The sequence below is a fragment of the Brachycentrus maculatus genome, unplaced genomic scaffold (genome assembly GCF_059751285.1).
Source record: "Brachycentrus maculatus isolate JH-2025_06_01 unplaced genomic scaffold, ASM5975128v1 h1tg000386l, whole genome shotgun sequence".
Lineage (NCBI taxonomy): Eukaryota > Metazoa > Arthropoda > Insecta > Trichoptera > Brachycentridae > Brachycentrus > Brachycentrus maculatus.
Window position 1 is genome coordinate 392,850 of NW_028281135.1, and position 21,993 is coordinate 414,842.

Sequence of the window (21,993 nt, forward strand, 5' to 3'; positions counted from 1 at the left end):
ATAAAAGAGATTGTGCTCTTGTGCTTGGAGAGGGACTTACATTCGTGGTTTAATGTTTTATAATAAAAGATATAATAGTTTTTTTTGTATATTTTTTCAAGATTTAAATAAACTTCCAAGAATTTTAAAAGTGTGGTTGTCAATAATAAGTAGAATTGGTGAATATTACACGTGTGTTAAGTGATCACTTAAACCAGCCTATGACGGTCGTCAGCCCCGTAAATGCCCAGAATTCCACATTCTTCTACATATTTGATGAGATGTCAAAAAATAAAATGAAAACAACTCCTGTAATTGGAGATAATCCTGATTTTTGAACGAGTATTTGGACACACTCAAAATGTTGGAAGCGAATTTCTGTTTCTTTTAACTTAAAAAAATATATTTATTTTAATGTTTGTTGGAACAATGAGTGTAGGCCAATAGGCATTTGCCTTAATCTTTATCTTTGTTGAGGTATCAATATTAATAAAATATAACTCCCAAAAGTAGACCAAATTCAGTTTTGTAAACGAAGATTTGAATACACTCAAAATATTGTCAAATTGATAGAGCTTTGAAGTCCTCTAATTATATAATATTAAATTACATTTATTAACACATATTACATATGTATCCACCTGTTCATGTACAGCCACTCGCTACTTCAAAGGATATACATAATACCAATATCCTTTGGGGTTTACCGAAATCAAAATGGCTTCCCGTCAGAAACTCATCCACCGAAAAGATTAGTCAGGAGACTGACAGTACCGCACAAGCTACATGAATGATTTGATACAATGCTACATGCATTGTTACATGTACGTTGTACGTCTATGAAAAACAGAGCTCACGTTTACTAATGGATGTGACGTCATGACACGTTAAAAGAATTGTTTTACGTACTGCGTAAAAGTCAACGGAAATGCTTTGTATTTATTATTACCTTGAACCCCATCGAAACATATTTTGTATATTAAAAGCATTATTAACTTTGTGGTATGGTACACTGTCCGTTTAATATAACTTAAAACAGTTAAATTTGGGAAGTTATAATTTTTTTACAATATTTTGAGTGTGTCCAAATACTTATACAAAATCTGGATTATCTCTAATTACAGGAGTTATTTTCATATTATTTTTTGACATTTCATCAAAGATGAAGAAGAATTGCGATGTTCTAGTGATTCAAGAATATTGTTTCAAAATTGGTTCATATATATAGAACTATGTGTAGTGTGGTTGTCAATAATGGGTAGAATTGGTGATTGTTACACGTGTGTAAAGCGATCACTTAAACCAGCCTATGACGGTCGTCAGCCCCGTAAATTCCCAGACTTTCATATTCTTCTTCATCTTTGATGAGATGTCAAAAAATAAGTTATATTTTTAACACGTTCTTTATCATTCATCGTAATTTTGTGTAATACCACCTAAAAACACTACTTTATGACTACCAGTTTCAGAAAACCATTCCACCATCAGGTCTGCAGTTGACCTGATGATGGAATGGTTATTCGGAAACCGGTAGTCATATAGTGTTTTTAGTGGTATTACACAAAATGAACGACGAATTATAAAGAAAGTGTTAAAATATAACTTCCCTAATTTAACTAGTTTATTTACAACATTTTGAGTGTCCAAATATGTCCAAATGTTCACAAATCTGGATTATCTCCAGGATCATAGGAGTTATTTTTCACATTATTTTTTGACATCTCATCAAAGACAAAGAAGAATAAGAATATAGAATAAGAATTTAAGAATATAGTGTGTAAAGATTTCACTTAAACCAGCCTGTGACGGTCGTCAGCCCCGTAATTGCCCAGACATCCATATTCTTCTTCATCTTTGATGAGATGTCAAAAAATAATGTGTTGACTAGTTTGGGTGTCAATAATGGGTACAATGATTAATGTTGCAGAAGTGATCACTCAAACCAGCCTATGACGGTCGTCAGCCCCGTAAATGCCCAGACTTCCATATTCTTCGTCATCTTTGATGAGATGTTAAAAAATACATAATATATTAATAAATGTAACTAGTTTAGTTGTCAATAATGGGTAGAATGGTTAAAGTTAAAGAAGTGATTTATGTGAAAATTTAAATAAATAAATCTTGATGTAAATATTTTAAATTGCCTGTACGGTTTCTTGCAAAATACAATTTGAAAATAGGATTCAATTCAGACTAATATCCCGGAAAAAAATGATATGAAAATTCTCGGACCGATGGATACAGAAACGGAATTCAAATCTCGACAAATTATTTCTGAAAACGATTGCATTGCAAATCAGGAAATAGGACTCGCTACATTGTTGATTCGAAAATATCGGAGCTTTCACAAACACGAATGAAAGCATCCTCCCTGAAATGGGGAAATCGCAGACGCTTTCGAGCGCATTCTGCAGTGATTCAAATACGAGTTTAACTATTAGAGACCGTATTTCAGAGACAAACAGCGAAAATTCACAAAGATACTTCTCACAATCATCTGAGAATAAAATTCTTAAAACTATTTGATGTTTTGATTGTGAAGAGAGTTTTATACATTATTTTAATGTTAAACCTTTATACTGTAAATTGTTATTGTATATCTTTTGTATGTAATGTATATAATTTTAAAAAACAATCATTTAAAAAAAAATATTAACATGTAAGTATTTTGGCTCAACACAGGCCATGCCTAAAAGGTCGTAATACATATAGTAAAAAAAATGTATGTATCTATGAAATAAATATTTTTAAAAAAAAAATTATATACGATTTTTTTTATTCAATATGTACCAACATTTGAATGTAGGGGTAAAAATATATTTCTTAATAAAATTTAAAAAATATGCAATATGATATTATAGTTTTAGATATATATAATATTATAGCAACATTATAGTTTTTTTCACAATCAATTTATTTAATCAGTTACCAGGGTTTCGTCGTTACCGACATCGTCACACTGATTCGAAGCACTAGTCTGTTGATGTCGGTAACGACGAATTTCGGTCAAAGTATTATAAAATAACCAAGTATTGTAGTAGTTATTTTATTATATAAAATGCAGTTCCACCAAAAAAATATCACAGTAAAACTTTACTCTAAATTTTAAAAAAAATACAAAAATCAATTATCAGGTTTGTTTATTTTTTAAAGTAACCCTAATAACTAAATCATTGAGTTGGCAAAAGAAGGATGAAAGTAGACTGAATGCAGTCAAAATGAGATTTCTCAAGCGAATGCATGGCAAAACCATGTATCACAGATGTTGGAATAACTAGGGTTATAAATATAATCGATAAAATAAAGAAAGGCGTTTTGAAATGGTTGAGGCATATGAATCGAATGACTGAAGAAAGAACATTAAAACAAATTTATGAGGCGAATGTAGTTGGTAATAGAAGCAGAATAAGACGGAGGAGCACTAGGTGTGATCAAGTGTTTTAAATATTCGAAAGTGGTAAGGTCAGGAGTCAGAATAATCGATGGGAATGCATGAGAAAATACATTGATGGGGGTGAAGCGAAGATTGTTCGCAAAGACAGATTGCAATGGTGTCCTATTCTCTCTGCCTATCCAGCGGAGAAGCTGCGTGATGGTTAGTTACTTCATTTATTTATTTATTTTTTAAAGAAAAATATTTGTGTTTTTATTATTTCAATTTCATACTATTTCTGTGAGCCTAAGCGGCTCATTATTAGAAATAGGTATCAAATTGCGGTAGAGGGGTTCGAACCGAAACTCTGACTTAAGAATCTGCGACACTAATCACGGGACCACAACCCGACACATTAACAATTAATTATTATTTTTCATAAAGTATCCACTTTAAACAATTAAAGTTAAATTTAGTACATTTGAAGTTTAATTACGTTCATTTTAAGAAGATGTATTTTATAGAGTATGCTTGCTTTTATTAATTATAATATTTAACAATCATCAGTCGTTATCATAAAAGCCAAAAAAGGCCTGTCAAAAAATTATCGATTTATGTGATTTTTTTTCAATCGCATTTAAAAATGTAAATACTGCTGAATCTGAATATTTTCGTATTTTGAATGAAGGATTATTTCAGAGTATCAAAGAAATTTGCTTCTACAAGAAATTGAAAAGTTAGATCAAGAGCCCAAAGATAATATCAATAAATCATATGTGTAGGCATAACTTTTATCAGATTTATTTTGTTTCATTGTTATTCCCGTAACTTTTGGACCCGCCTACGTATAACCCATAACTTTGTAGATATAAAAAAAAATGAAAAATATGCTTAATATTTTGTTCCATTAGTTATTTTACTTTTCTTTGACATAGATGAAGAAGAATATGGAAGTCTGGGCATTTACAGGGTTTACGGCCGTGCTTGGTCAAGTGACCACTTTACTACTCAAAATTTTGAAATTTCAGCATATATTTATCAAACTCTTTAAAAACAAATTAACTAATCAAATTATAAGCTAAAATAAATTAAATATCAAGTTTTCAAGGATTTGTCAAGTATGTAAATATATAATCCAGGATTCGGACATCACATACAAATGGAGAGAGTCTACTTAATAAAAGCTTTCTTCATCCCACCATAGATGGCTATTGTGAACTCGCGCATACCGTATTATGAGTTTGATCAATATATCTAGAATTTTAAAAAAAAATTGAGTAGTGTGGCTGTCAATCATGGGTATAATTGGTGAATATTACACGTGTGTAAAGTGATCACTTAACCAAACCTATGACGGTAAAGGCACAGACTTCCATATTCTTCTTCATCTATCTTGAGATGTAAAAAAAAAAATATATAAAAAATATCTCCTAATTGGAGATAATCCAGATTTGTTAACAAGTATTTGGACACACTAAATTTTTTGTACATTATTAGATTTTAGTTTTTTACTGATATTTCTTGGTGGAAATGCATTTTATAGCATAAAATAACGAGTATATAATTTGTATTTGAACACAAGTAAATGATTTTTCTAAAAGTCCGTTATTAAATATGTTTCCAATCACTCATCATCCCTGATCTCTTTTGACTGTTACTGCCAATCAACAAAAAATAAAGCGACTTGAGATCTACACAAGCTCTTTTGCATAACCGTCAAAATATTTTTAATTTTGTTAAGTAGATAGTGTTTTAGTATTAATCAGTCTTGATAAAGAAGCGGTTCGCTTCGAAACCGGTAGACATTATAATTAAGTTATAATAAAATATATCGTGATTTTAAAACAAAGTGTCATTTTAATTATAAAATAACAAGTATTTAGTTTTTTCCACGTGTATTTTATTTGACCAGCGATCGGGTTTTGTATTCACCGACATCATCAGACTGGTTTTATGGTGTCGGTTACGACGAAACTCGATCGATGATAAAATAAAATTTATTTGGAAAAAACTATATAGTTGATATAATTAGATATTATTGTCAATAAATGTTCTCACCTCGCGCGTGAGCACTATGAAGTCCTCGAAGTGATTGGTTCTCCCAGTACAGATGTCTCGGAGATATTCCCAGCTCCTGAAGGCCAACTTCAATCTTATTGGCTAACACTGGCCACCAACCAACATCTGGAAAAAATAAATAAAGTAATATTTATTTTATAAAGTAAAATTCCAACTTTGTGTTTACCACTTTTATTTTTGGTAAGTAATTTCGACAAACACCTTATCATCTTCAGGGATGTATTTAAACTAGACTTAAAACATATAAATATTCATAGTTAGGTTGGTTAGGTATGATCGGGTTAGGTGGGATTCCTTTATTGCTTCAACCCTTATCCGCACCCGAATCGTGTATACGGCACTGCATTATAATTATAAACACAGATTTAACTCGATCATTGCCATTGAAGGAAAGGTAATCAGCCCTCCGCTTCAGGTACCAGTCTAGGGTAATGTTGAATAAATATTTAAGTGAAAAATTCACTTATATTTATTTGACCCCTCCTGGAAATCAAATGTATTAAAAATAAATATCAAGCCCCTTATTGAAATTTTTACTATGCAACAGACTTTTTTAGGTAAAACCTGAATGTTTTTTCTCCATTTGAAATTGATTTGTATATTTGAAAAAAAAATACACAAAAAAGCATTTTTTTCCAAATGAAAAACAGCACTTTCTGCCCTGTAGCGGGTCAATATTAAGTTGAAAATATGCCGCTTTTGCTGGGATATAGTACATTTTCTGGGCATTCCGCGCAACTGAAAATTGACTATTTTTATATACTTATGTTGTTGAAAGGAGTGAGCGATATGCTAAACCTTCTTTCTCAATTATAACTGCTATAATATTCATATGCATTATGATTAATCTCATCATACAAAAAAAGAGAATTTAACAATATTCCTCCAGGCCCCGACGAGATTCGAACTCGTGATCTCCTGTTTACTAGACAGGCGCTTTAACCAACTAAGCCACGGCGCCGACGGTACCTGCCGACAAAAAATACTCTGAAAACTAAACCGCAAACAGTTCGAACTGAAAACAAATTTACAATCATGTTGTGTTTACGTAACTGACGCGACATTATCAATTATCAACCTGTCATAGTACTAAAATTATCGTTTTACTGATAACCTGCAGTCGAAACAACACCACGGATTCTATAATTTATGTAGTCTAATGTAAAATAAATATGAATTTTCATGAAACATTATTTATTTATTTCAAGCATAATATAATCAAACCCAAATATTTCCCAACTTAAACTACACATATGTATGTATGTATATATATATATATATATATATATATATATATATATATATATAATTATACATATATAAATATACATATATAAATATTTATATATATATAGATATATATATACATATATATATATATATATATATATATATATATATATATATATATATATATATATGTATATATATATATATATATATATATTTATATATATATATATATATATATATATATATATATATATATATATATATATATATATATATATATATATATATATATATATATATATATATATATATATATATATATTTACATGTATAAATATATATATATATATATATATATATATATATATATATATATATATATATATATATATATATATATATATATATATATATATATATATATATATAAATATATATATATATATATATATATATATATATATATATATATATATATATATATATATATATATATATATATATATATAATGTATAAATATATATATATATATATATATATATATATATATATATATATATATATATATATATATATATATATATATATATATATATATATATATATATATATATATATATATATATATATATAATATATATATATATATATATATATATATATATATATATATATATATATATATATATATATATATATATATATATATATGTATATATATATATATATATATATATATATATATGTTTACATATTACAATATAAATTTATTTACATATGTCAACCTGTGTTATAACCTTTTAAAAACGTTTGAGGTAATCGTTAATAAATACACACGTGTATTTGAATGTCTGAATGTATGAACTACAAAGCACACGTGTTTTTGAATGTCTGAATGTATGAACTACAAAGCACACGTGTTTTGCCATTGAAACAAAATATGTATATACGAGAATAATTTCTCTGTAGTACACGCAATTCTAATCACAATAAAATCTACTTATAAACCTTCACACTCACTAGTAATAAATTTTGTTAAACGCATTGAATTTAGTATTATTCCTTTATTTATAAGAATCACTTAAGCGTGTTGTGTTTTATATACACTCTAAATCTAGATGATCTATAAGTTATACATTTTCATCAAAGTAATAAAATGATATCATTCATAAGTAAACAATAAACAGTGAATGTAAGTCCCTCCCCAAGCACAAGAGCTTGGTCTCTTTATTGGGGATTAAAAGCATACCTAGTATTAAGATATGCATGTTAAAAGTACAAATGCCTTGCAAAATGTTTTGATTTTTTTAAAACTATATTAAATAAATTAAAATTAAAAATAAATAAGATAAATAGAGAGTCTTTTTATAATTACAGAGTTGGTATATGAAGTTATTTAGAGGAATGGAAAACAACTGTTTTTTTTTCAAGAACGTCCAGTAAATACGCTAAAATATAAAGCAGGTTGACAAAACTTTTAGCCTTGCTAAATGTCGCATTGAACATTTTCCGGGATCGCGAGATGTGACGACGGATAGGAGAGCTGTAGAAGCGAATCGAAAAGCAATTAGCAGAACGATTAAAAAGGAAAAGATAAAAACAAACTCTCCTGAATTCCATCTCCATTATCGACAAAACGCCTGGTATAATTAGCCGAGAAAAACGTTGTATTTTTATTATCTCTCGATATTGGGGGTGATATATCCTAAATTACCGTCAACACTCGTGAATGAAAAATGGTTTATAAATTTAAATAATATAATACGAACGAATTAATTCTTTTGTCATTAATTTATCAATTATTTTTTCATTAATTTATTTAGTTTATTTAACTTTAAATTGTAAAAATGTAAATGCCCTAACAAGGCGAAAAAATTGTCACAATATAATTTTTTATGTGTTTTTGTTAATAAAATACAACTTAATAGACTCAAAAAATCTGTATTCGATATTGAATAAATACAATTTCCACAAAGGGATGTTGGACAGCAAAATATTATGAATATTACAAATTAAGTGTAATAGTTAAGCATATGGTATTTATTTATTTATTGATTTGGCGTTTAATTTGTAGAACTCCATTTTTATTTATGTTTTAATTTTAAATTAAACACAGATTTTTTGAGTCTACTAAGTTGTATTTTATTAACAAAAACACATAAAAAATTATATTGTGACAATTGTTTCGCCTTGTTAGGGCATTATCAAATGAATGTGAAGATAAAATGGACTACGGTCCTTATGTAGCTATACAATTCTAAGTGACAGTTTTAACACGTGCAGCAATAATTTATGGGAGACAACAGTAGAAATTATTGCTGCACGTGTTAAAACTGTCACTTAGAATTGTATAGCTACATAAGGACCGTAGTCCATTTGATCTTCACATTCGTTTGATAATGCCCTAACAAGGCGAAAAAATTGTCACAATATAATTTTTTATGTGTTTTTGTTAATAAAATACAACTTAATAGACTCAAAAAATCTGTATTTGATTTAAAATTAATACATAAATCAATATGGTATATGCCATCTCAATTAATTGATTGCAAAGATGTTTGAATTCTCTGAATTTTTTTTGGGTCAAGAGGTTAAAAAATATAAAATCAAATTATAAAAATGAGAAAAAAAACTTTTTTTAGCTGAATTTGTACCAGAAATTACCTGTATGCTACAATTTTGTTGACCTAATAAGACGAACGGTACTGTTAGGGGTTTTCTCTAGTAAAAGCACTAGAAATGAAACATCAAGCCAAAACCCTCACGTGGGAAATATTGTGGAATCGTATTTTGTACTCAAGAGTCCAGTCTACGCTTACGTTTTATGCAGTAGAACCTCGATTATCCGTACTTCGATTTTTCGGATTTTTTATTATCCGCAAATATTAAAATTAACCAAATTGACCAGCTGCCTGACGTATATAAAATAGAACCCATTCGGGGATCCATGATCATGATCTGAAAAAATTCTTGATGGAAAAATATACAAATAATGTTTGGGCATATTTTCTTATTCTGTTTTTAATTTTTTTCAATTTAAATTTTGAATTTAATTTTTATTTCATTTTCATTTTTTTCTAATTTGCTTACTTTAAATTTGCTTCTTATCTTATGTTTTTCTCATTTATTTCTTAAAAATGCCTGTATATTTAATATATTTATGTATATTTATTATACCTGTTTATTGTTTTTATTTTTTGCCATTTATTAGTTTTGGTAATTTTATTATTTATTATTTATGTTCCAGTCCTGTTAACCTTAATCCCAAAACATACATAAAATATATATATATATATATATATATATATATATATATATATATATATATATATATATATATATATATATATATATATATATATATATATATATATATATATATATATATTATGTATGTTTTGAAAAATAAATAAATCAAAATATTATAATAATGACGAATTTGCTGATTTGGACGAAGCATAACATTTTGGTCAATGCTTTATGCGATCGTCTCGACAACGTACTATATTTCAGAGGCAAGACGAGTGAAATATAGGTCTTAAATTATTTTACATCTTAATGTCATTTCTTTGTGAAACTGCATTTTATGTAATAAAATAACATCTCTTTACATATTTTTTTCAAAATATTTTTTGAACAGTGACCTGGATTTGCCATTAGCGACGTCATTAGACTGCTGGCAAGCTAGATAAAATTCTAACCTATAAAATTTTATTAATTCTTGTATGTTATATACCCAAGAAGACATGGATTGAAAACCATGATTTTATATAATTTTTCTGATAAAATGAATTTTAATTGATTGAATTTAAGTCATGTGATATAATATTAATTACATATAAGGTACGGTAAGGGTTTGTTGTGTTTTATGTATGATTTTATATTATTTTAATTTAGAAATGGAATTTTGTATGTAGATTTAAATAATATATTTGTGGATCTGGGACCGTTGGGTGACAACTCCTTCTCTTACCCATTATTTTCAAATGTTAAAAATTACATGTTGACTTTACAACAAATAGAAAATAGGACCTCAATCCTGCCAGAATATAAAATAGAGACTAACCTCTTAGGATTGTAGTATATTTGGAAGTCGTTTCACGTGATTTATTGTACGAATTCGTCTAACCTCCGTCGTAAAGTAGCCATTAAAATATATATCACAAAATAGGTCCCTGAAATATATCAGTCGGTACGCCTCCGCAGTTTAGCGGTTAGCGCGTTTGGGAACTGTGCGTCAAGTCCCGGGTTCGATTCAAGTGATTTATGAGCTGTATTATTTATTTCATATCGCCCTGCGTTGGTAACATTAGCGCATGTCTGATAGCTTCTCCGTCATGTAACTAATCACACGTGTACTATATCATACCAAATTATTTTTTACATCTCATCAAAGATGACGAAGCGTATGGAAGTCTGGGCATTTACGGGGCTGACGACCGTCATAGGCTAGTTTAAGTGATCACTTTACACACGTATAAATAAAATGAAAAAACTCCTGTAATTGAAGATAATCCAGATTTTGTGAGCAAGTATTTGGACACACTCAAAATGTTGTATATATATATATATATATATATATATATTATTATAATTCGAATTATATATATATATATATATATATATATATATATATATATATATATATATATATATATATATATATATATATATATATATATATATATATATATATATATATATATATATATAATTCGATTCGACAATTTATTAGTTCGTGGCTTTGTAGGTTTTTAATATTTTTTTATTTTACCTTATGTTCATAAAACTATACATACATAACATTTTGAGTGTGTCCAAATCCTTGTTAACAAATGTGGGTTTCTCAACTTGTGAGTTTTTTTTATATTTTGACATTTAACATGGATGAATGAGAATATGGAAGTCTAAGTATTTACAGGGCTTATGGCCTGGCATAGTCTGGTAATTCATTCGAACCCTTATGCTGCGTTTATATGATGCAGTGCCCTATGCACCATCGGGGTGTGGGATGGCGCATAGGGCACTGCATAATATAAACGCAGTGTTATCTTGATCGTTAACACACGAAGGAAAGGTGATTAGCCCTCCGCTTCAGGTACCAGTCCAGGGTAATATTGAATAAATATTAAAAAAATCATTTATATCTATTAGACCCCCCTCTGGGAATCGAACCCGGGACCTCCAGAACGGTAGCCGAGCGCGCTGACTATTACACTACGGAGGCGGAGAAAAAAATTAATTCGGCAAAACCTTGTAAATACCCGAGGATAATAGTAACGTTACAAGAAATACGACCCGATATACCACGTCACAAAGGATGGAACCGCAAGAAAACTCACTTCTAAAGTATGTATATTATTTATTAATTTGATATTAATGTTGTGTTATGACAAGATAATTAAAATAAGAAATAAAACACTTGTTTAAAGCCCTATTTGAGTTTATTAATGTAAACACGACTTATTTGAGAACTACAGATAAACAGGTTAAAATACAAAATGAAGTTTGTATTTACACACTTAGTGAGGATATCTGAAGTTCTCGAAACTAGTCGTGTTTATATTAATAAACTCAAAAATGGTATTACACAAGTGTGCTATTTTTAAAATGTAAAAAAAACACTTGTTTTACATACTAATCACTCATTTCACTCTCATAAATTAAATTATTACACCTTGTTCCATATAAAGGCCAAATTATGAATTATCTTGAAAATTTAGAAATCCAAAAAAATCTGAAATCTAATAATAATTTATTAAATAATATATTGTTTCAAAATTCTTCACCATTGCTTTCCATTTTTCCTTTGTTTTCAAACTCCGTCCCTTGACTAACCCCTTCCCCTTACTGTCCCCTCTCCTTATTTATAGAACAATTTTATATTCTAGTTATTATACAGACCTGAATGATAGAAGTTTAACTTCTGAAACATGTAGTCTATAATAAAACTCAAGTGGTAAAAAACGAAGTGTTTTCTTTAATCATTGTAACATGTCTTACCACAAAGTTGATACCGAAACAATAAATAAAATACGATTTTTGATATATTACGTTGTTGAAAGGAGTGAGCGATATATAAGTCAACGTTCTCATATTTTCCCTAAGATATAGAAAGTCCTTAGTAAGGTATGAAGATATTCAGGAGCGCTACCCCAAGGTATATATTACGTAGAGTAGAGATTTGTTAGCGCGTGACGAGGGTGCGACAGTCGGCAGTGTCAAGGAGCTCGTGAAGTAACAATATTATTCCCTTATCATAATTTCCCTTTTTATTACATCACATTGATATTACATTACACATGTAATAGAATTCAAAATTGAGTGATTATCATTATAACTTTGTATCAAGGCCCAAGGCCTTTGTATCAAGGGTTCGATTCCCAGGGGGGGGTCAAATAATAGGGGGTTGAATTAATTCTTGCCGTTTTTTGTAGTATTTTGAATTGAATTTTTTTTTTTCAAAAGTAAGAATTTATTTTAAGTATTGCCATTCTTTCTCGACTACTTTGGCCCATCTTTCAGGAAGAAGTCGTATTCCCCTATAAAAGAAAACCTTGTCTTTTGAGGCAATCCAATTTTCAACCCATAACTCGACTTCTCGATAACTTTTGAAAATTACTCCCGATAATACATGCTGCATGGACCGAAACAGATGATAATCGGATGGTGCGACGTCAGGGGAGTAGGGCGGGTGTGACAAAACCTCCCAGCCGAAGGAGTTTATCTGTTCTTTTACCACTTTGGCAACATGAGGGCGCGCGTTGTCGTACAGAATGAGAATCGACTCGTGCCTGGCTGCGTATTCTGGTCGTTTTTCTTCAATTGCTGTTTTCAGTTTGATCATTTGCTGCTTGTAAACCTCTGCTGTGACTGTTTGGCCTGCTTTGAGAAGCTCGAAAAAAATTACTCCCTTCTGATCCCACCAAATGCAAAGCATCGTTTTTGAGCCGTGAATGTTGCGTTTTGCAATGCTGGATTCAGCAGGGAGTGGCTGACCTGGCTGGCAGATGACAAAGAAGATCCACTTCTCATCGCTGGTGATGACGCGATGCAAAAAACCTTTTCTGTGATGCCGTTGCAAGAGTGAATCACACATGCAAAGTCACCTTTCCATATATCTCTCCTTCAGAGCATACGGGACCCAGTTTCCCTGCCGATGAACAAGGCCCATAGCCTTAATTTTGAGGCGGTTTGAGGCGGTTAAAAGTGCCACGTGGGTGTTCGAGGCAGCAGGGGACAGGAAAACAAAAAAAAAACGAAATGAATCTATTTAAATCACAGAGAAATATTAATTTTTTATAAACGGCGAGAACTAATTCAACCCCCAATAAATATAAGTGATTTTTACACTGTAATATTTATTCAATATTACCCTGGACTTGTACCTGAAGCGGAGGGCTGATCACCTTTCCTTCATGTGTAAACGATCAAGATAACACTGCGTTTATATGAAGCAGTGCCCTATGCATCATTGGAGCGCGGATAAGGGTTCGAATGAATAATGCTTTGAAATACTTGTTAATGATAAGTATTCCTCGGTCTTTCTTTTTTTATTATAATTTTCATAATATTATTTTTTTTATTATACATATATCTACATTAAAATAAGTTCCGGAAAACAAAAGCTTGGATTTTTATTGTAAATTTTTAATTTTAAGTTTTGTTAAGTTCAGAAATTCGAGTCGTTTTGTGCTCTCAATTGCTTTTATTACAATGGAGAAATTATATATATGCACATAACTTAACCTAAGGGAAATGGAAAAAGTTTTTGGTAACACATGTTTAAGATCTTAGCAGCGCAACCCTTAACCTTTCGCGACTAGATTTTTTTAACCGAATGAAAAAAAATCATGTTTTTCTAGACTTTTTTATGGGTAAAATAAAAAACAATTTTTACATACTCTTATATATTATTGTAAATTGGTTGAATGACGAGATGTTGATGAGGTTTCTTATGCTAACACGTCGTCTCCTCAGAGGTAGGCAGAAAGAATAGAACGCCACACAAATCTGTATTTGTAAACAATCTTCACTACTTCCACCTCCTCATACTTTTTCTTCTTCTTCTTCTTCTTTTAGGACTAGGTCCTTTCATTCTCGGGTCGCTCCTGGGAGGTGGAAGACCAGCTATTCTTCCATCGTTTAGGTGGTCTTCCTGGGAGTCTGATCCCGCCTATGCTGCTGTCCGCTGCCACCCTCACCACTCGATCCGAACTCGCTCTTCTCACATGATCTCTCCAGAAACGTCTTCTTTCTCTTCCCCATCGCACAACATCTTCAACAACGCAGATTTTTCTTATATCTGAGTTTCTTACTCTGTCGCGAAGTGTTAGGCCTGCAATGGGTCGTAGAGTCTTCATTTCGGATGTCCTAAGAAGGCTTTTTGTTCTCGCGATGTCGGCTCTTGTTTCCGTGCCGAATGTCAGGATCGGACATATCCCCCATTATTCCGACACCTGACCCGACCATCTTCAAGTATTTAAAATACTTTATCATTGCAAGTTTTCCTCGGTCATCTGTTTTTATTACTAGCCAAATTCACCTAATAAATTGGTCTTACTGTTATTTCTTTACTCATTCGATTCACGTGTTCAAACTATCTCAAAACACCTTTCATAATTTTATACTCAGCTTTACATACTTTCCTTATATCACCATTCAAACATCTATCATATATCGTTAATCTAAAGGGATGGTAGTAAAGCATGGAGTTGTCAAAAGAAGGATGGAAGAAGACCAATTCATTCACAGTGAAGCGCCCTTGAGGTATTATTTTACGAAAATGGCGCTATATAAGTTATCCAAATTTATTATTATTATTAAGACTGAATGCAGTCGAAATGCGTTTTCTCAGACAAATGTGGATAAAAAAAATTGTATTAAGCAAGTAAATCCAAATTTAAAATTTAAAAGATGAAGTTTTGGCTTATTTTTTTTATGTTGAATGTTTTTTTAATCATAAATAAATATCATCATTATGATTTCATATAATTTTTATTTTAGTGTTTTTATTTTGTATTCTCATAATTTAATAATTTTTGTACAACTCATTATTTTTTTGTAACTTGAATTTTTACTTTAAAAAGCCCTCTAGGCGTTTGTGTGAATAAATAAATAAATAAATTGTTACCATAGCCTAAAGGGTTGAGAAGTTTGAAGAACCTTGAAGGAAATGGTTTTCGTTAAGTATCGGAAATGTGTTATCCAATCTACAATGAACGTTGCAGTTCTCGCAGTAAACTGTCAATTTACTAAAACTACTTTTAAACTGATTCTGTTCTTACTTTTATAAGTTGCAAAACTTTAGTACGAAGCTTGTTCTCATCTTGGAACCTGATTGTTTGTTTTATAAGTTTTTAATTTATTTCTCCCTACCCCATAGACATAATCCTTAATTTAATTATTCTACAAACTTCATACAGAAATGCAAGAAAATGTCAATGGAAATCAAATTTTACTGAAAATCAAAATGGTGTCAGCATTAACACCCCATGATTTTTACTTACCTACTTTATTGTTAGTATAAAACCACTCACGGAGATTTTAGTCTACTGGTTTCAAGACGTGCCCGTCTCTTCGTCAGGACAATCACTACACCAGCAATACTATCATAGCACTACTCACACACTTACAACCACAAAAAAATTATTACATGCGCATTTTTAGTCGACCCGAGGACCAACATCCGCTATAGACCGAGTTTTTTTTTATTTTTAAGTTTTATTTGATAAAATGTTTACGGATACTTGTATGCATTTTTGTACGAAATTATGTGTTTTTTTACGTGTCAGTCATAGGTGACTGACAAAGCGCTAATGGGTGATAAATTGTACTAAAAAACATGTTAAAAGTAGGTACTTATTATCAGTTATTGGTGGCTGACACGGCGCCTTTTGAATACTTGAGTGTGACTGACAAAGAGTCAGTGTAAATATTTAAAAACCTTAGTAATATTGTATTTTGTATATCAAACGTATTGTTAACTTTGTGGTATGGTAATATATAAAACACTCTCTTTATCTTTCATCGTTGACTTTACAAGTGATAAAGAGAGTGTTAGTAATAATGATGATAATTGTCAATTTAAATGTCACTATTTTCTGAAAAATTACTTCCATGTTCGCGTAGCATTAAGATAAATACTTCCTGAGATACATAGTGGTTTGGCCGGTACTTATCGGTAGTACGTTTTGAATTTCGAACGACGCCCGACTGCCAAAACAAAAGAGAAAAACAAAAGTAAAAATAGTTGCAATTTGACTCTTCACGCGGGCGCTCTATATATTGAATTGTTGTGAATACCTCGCTGTATTTTGTGACCCCATCACCACCATCAAGAGAGAATCGCCCTGATCCCAGCGCTGGATCAAGACCATCTATAAGAATAAAAGGTTAGTTCTTTATTCATACGTGCTATTTGATATTTATCGAACTCGCCGTCCCTTGGTACTTGAAAGTTCGAGCATAAATCATCGAACTAACTCGGGAGAGTATCACGACTCCAAATCGATCTAAATATTTCTATCTTGTAGAATCGTCGTCTTATTGTTAATAATATAAGACTGGTCCTTCGAATAATTATTTTTTTTGAGTTTCATTTCGCACTGTGGCGAAACCATTTTTGGTCCTATCGAACCGGATTTACATATTTACGATTACTAGCGTACCTATTTACGATTGCGAGCGTTTCGGATTTGGTGTCAATACTAAATTCGATATTTAAATTCCTTGTGAATTTGTTTCCCTTTGATAATATTGCTACTGCAATAAGCATTACGTAAACATGAATGATGAAATACAACTTAAATTGGCGATAGCAAAAAAAGATTATATTTTGGCGGAAATCGAAGAGCTGCATAAGCAAGCTCAACATGTTTATCAAAGTCAAAAAGAAACGCGAATTACACAAGAATTTAGAGTACAGGCATCGGAAATTGACAATCTTTTTTCCGAATTTAAAAACTTATGTGATAATGAAAACGTGTTGCAAATGAAGTTAAATCCAGATTTTCAACCGAACTTTGAGAGCTTGACAGTTTTCAAAAGGAAGTTTTATTTTGTTAAAGACACACTTACACGGATGACAAAAAATTCTGAACTCGAGTCGTCCAATACAACACCGCAACCTAATATTTGTAAATTGCCACCGATACAATTACCATCATTCGACGGTAACCCAGAAAATTGGTCGAGGTTTTATGAATCATTTAAACAGAATATCCACAATAATAACAAATTGCATGATTCCCAGAGAGTTCAATATCTTGTAGGAAATTTAGAAGGAAGAGCCTTAACTGTGTTTGCGGGAATAATACCAAACGAAACTAATTATAGAATAATTTGGCAATCTTTAATTAAAAAATATCAAGATAAAAGAGCTTTAGCGACGATGTACTTAAATAAAATCATCAATATGAAATTAGTTTCCAATCATCCGGGTCAGTTAAATGATTTCATGGAGCAATTTCATTCATCTATGGTTGCGTTAAAAGGGTTAGATATCGTAGAATTAGCTGATTTCATATTCTTGCACCTGGGACTTAAAAAGATAGACTGTCAATTAGTTCAAAATTTCGAAATGTCAGTAAGAGACAAGGAGATTCCTTTATGCTCAGATTTTGTAGAATTCATACGTCATCATGTTAAAGTACTCGAAAGAGTCGATACATCGTTAAACGCAAGCGAAAAAAGAGTACATTTCGAAAAGGTTCAGAATAGAAAGGGCACTACTCCACGCTCATTTGTTGTTAATAATAACAAAAAATCCTCTTGCCAATTTTGCTCGTCTGTAGAACACAACCATATCAGCTGGTGCCCAGAATTTATCAAACTGGATTCTAGGGAACGATACGGTTTCATTAAAGAGAACAACGCTTGTTTCAATTGTTTAAGTTTTAAACATATTTCATCCAAATGTGAATCTTCTTTTAGGTGTAAAAAATGTAATTTAAAACACCACTCTCTTTTGCATTTTTACGAAAACCCTACAAATATACTTTCAAATCAACCTTCGACTTCGGGTACTAATCTTAACAATACAAAGACCTTTTGTAGTATGAATATGTCTACGGACATAAAGAATGTGCAAAACTCGCACACAGTTTTATTAGGTACCGCTATTGTAGACATTATCTGTAAAAATGGCACCACTAGACCCGCCCGCCTTCTCGTGGATATGGGTTCTCAAAATCATTTTATCTCTAAACAGAGTTGTAAAAAATTAGGGCTACATTACTACAACAATCAAACTAACTATAATGTTAGTGGAATAGGAAATACTTCGCAACCAATCCACGGTGTAACAAATTTAATTTTAAAATCGCGGTATGATCCTAGTTATAATTTAAGTATTCAACCACTAGTTTTAAATAAGATAACCGATAACCTTCCAGTTTCCGAGATTAATACCTCATCTCTCAACTATTTAAAAGACTTGTCCTTAGCCGACAGAGACTTCCACATTTCAAGACCAGTAGACATATTACTGGGTGCTGAAGTCTTTACTGAAATTCTGCGAGATAAAAGAATACGTGGACCGCCAGGAAACCCAGACGCTATAGAGACCGCATTTGGGTTTATAATTGTAGGTTCGGCCAATTCTTTGATAAGTTACGATAAGGACGATACTCGTCCTCCTATTCATAATTTTTTGACTACTTCTAAGGAATCAATTGAGACACTAGTATCCAGATTTTGGACATTAGAAGAAGCACCTTCGAGTGAAAAACCAAGTTTTTCATCTGAGGAAAAACAGTGTGAAGAACTTTATAAATCAAACATACATCGGGATAGCACTGGGCGCTACGTCACAGCACTACCCTTTAATAGAGATCCATCTTGTTTAGGAGATTCACTTACAACTGCGACACTTCGCTATCAGAAGTTAGAACGCAAAATTAATCAAAATGACACTCTGCGTCGTGACTATGATAAGGTCATGGAAGAATATCTCGAAAATAAATTTATTTCTCCCATACCACTTAGTAATTCTAACGAGCCATTTTATGTCATACCTCATCACGGAGTTCAACGAGCGGACAAACTCACTACAAAACTTAGAGTTGTCCTAAATGCCAGTCAGGTGACTACGTCGGGTCTTTCTCTGAATGATTGTTTACATCCAGGTCCTAATTTACAAGCAGAATTACCCGCCGTTATTCTAAAATTCAGATTATTTCCAATTGCACTCAGCGCGGATATCAAGCAAATGTTTCTAAATTTAATTGTACGTCCTGAAGATCGTCGTTTTCTCAATATCCTGTATAAATTTAAAACTGATGACGTAATAAAGATGTACCAGTTTAATCGCGTGTGCTTCGGTTTGAGATGTAGTCCTTACTTAGCTATGCGTACCGTAAAGCAGCTAGCTAAAGATGAACATGATAAATATCCATACGCTGCCAAAATCGCGTCCGAAGATTTTTATATGGACGATTTAGGCACGTCCACTCGCACAACGGAAGAAGGTGTTAAGTTGGCGCTAAATCTAATTGAACTTTTCAAATTAGGGGGTTTTGAATTAGTTAAATTTGTAAGCAACTCGGCGGAAGTAATGAATGCTATTCCGGAAAGTAATCGTTTAACTAGTAAAGTTAAATTTGACAATGAAGAGGATAACCTTAAGATTCTCGGATTAGATTGGTGTCCTAAGGAAGATGTTTTAACAGTTTCTGTAAAATGTAGCCCAATACCTAAATGTACCAAACGCACAATGTTGTCAACGGTGGCAAAGTTGTGGGACATCAATGGCTATTGTTCTCCAGTAATCTTATATGCGAAATTATTAATCAAAGCTTTATGGATTCGTAAGTTAGGGTGGGATGAATTGCCACCTGAGGAAATAAAAACTACCTGGCAAAAGTTCTTAAAAGAATTGCCTCTGCTAAAAGGATTTAAATTACCTCGATTTTTAGGCTTTGAATCGGAATTATGTACTTTAAACATATTAGGGTTTGCAGACGCCAGCGAACGCGCGTACGGCGCCTGTGTTTATACGTGCATAGAAGTTCCAAATAATCCCAATAAAATAAGTCTTATTCTAGCCAAGAGTCGTGTAGCTCCACTCAAAATTGTGTCTTTAGCTCGATTAGAACTTTGCGCAGTCTTATTATTAGCAAAGCTTATTAAATTCGTCATCGATACAATTTCCTCAAGGTGTACAGTAAAAAATATATATGCCTTTAGTGACTCGACAGTCGCTCTACACTGGACTCACTCATCACCACATCGTTTTGACACATTCGTCGCAAATAGGATCACCAAGATTCAAGAACTTCTTGATCCCAAATATTTTTACCATATCAATGGTAAGCAAAATCCAAGCGACTGTATATCTCGCGGGTTGACACCCGCGCAATTAATTGACCACCCTCTGTGGTTAAACGGTCCACCGTGGGCTAGGGAAGATTGCTCTACGTGGCCTATAAATAAATTTTCCTTTGAAGAATCCGAAGATAAAAAATTGGAATACAAACGTTCTAAAGTTTTTCTAACAACGAATACATTCGTTAATAATTGTTTGGAGTTTTACGAATTGTCTAAAAGAGTCTCGTGTTGGGACAGGCTTCTTCGTATAATTGTATATTGTTTACGTTTTTTAAAACGGTTACCTCGTTCGGTGACAGTTACAGTCTCAGATTTGATAGAAGCTGAGAAGGTGGTTATTAGAGCGGTCCAAAGCATGCATTTTTCAGACGAAATAAGCCAATTAAAGGGGTCTCAGGTCATATCAAAACAGTTGAAACGTCTGAGTCCCTTTATAGACGAAGAAGGTATTTTACGCATTGAAGGAAGATTATCCAAAGCAGATCTTCCTTTTGAAACCAAACACCCAGCGCTTCTTCCAAAACGAGACCATGTGGTCGATTTAATAATAGATCGGTACCACAAATTTCACTTACATACGGGATCGGGACTCCTTATGTCTATCCTGCGCCAAAGATTTTGGATTCTTTCTGCCAGAAGCGTCATTAGAGGGCGAGTAAATAAATGCAATGCCTGCTTCCGCATGTCTCCGTCACATCCAACTCCGAAAATGGCTGATCTTCCATCATATCGGATACAGGAGGCAAAAGCTTTTGTCCACACAGGTGTTGATTACGCGGGTCCTCTAAACATTACTCTCACTAGAAAGCGCGGACAACGTTCTCAAAAGGCTTATCTGTGTCTTTTTATTTGCTTAACAACTAAGGCTGTACATATTGAACTTGCTTCGGACTTATCCTCCGATACTTTCTTAGCCGCGTTCAAACGTTTTTTGTCGCGAAGAGGACCTGTATCATGTTTGTACTCAGATAATGGTACAAATTTTATTGGAGCTAAGGCA

The 21,993-nt window shown here is 31.7% G+C and overlaps 1 protein-coding gene and 1 non-coding gene across 2 annotated transcripts in view; both read right to left on the reverse strand.

Moving 5' to 3' along the window:
• Positions 1-21,993, reverse strand: part of LOC148303107 (uncharacterized) — a 155,840-nt gene that overhangs the window by 56,366 nt on the left and 77,481 nt on the right. The window contains exon 4 of the mRNA XM_088270433.1: positions 5,411-5,536. Within this exon, the coding sequence (XP_088126559.1) occupies positions 5,411-5,536 (126 nt within the window). The remainder of the gene's footprint in view (positions 1-5,410; positions 5,537-21,993) is intronic.
• TRNAT-AGU (transfer RNA threonine (anticodon AGU)) lies at positions 6,319-6,392 on the reverse strand. The gene has a single exon. It is a non-coding gene; the product is annotated as a tRNA-Thr (tRNA).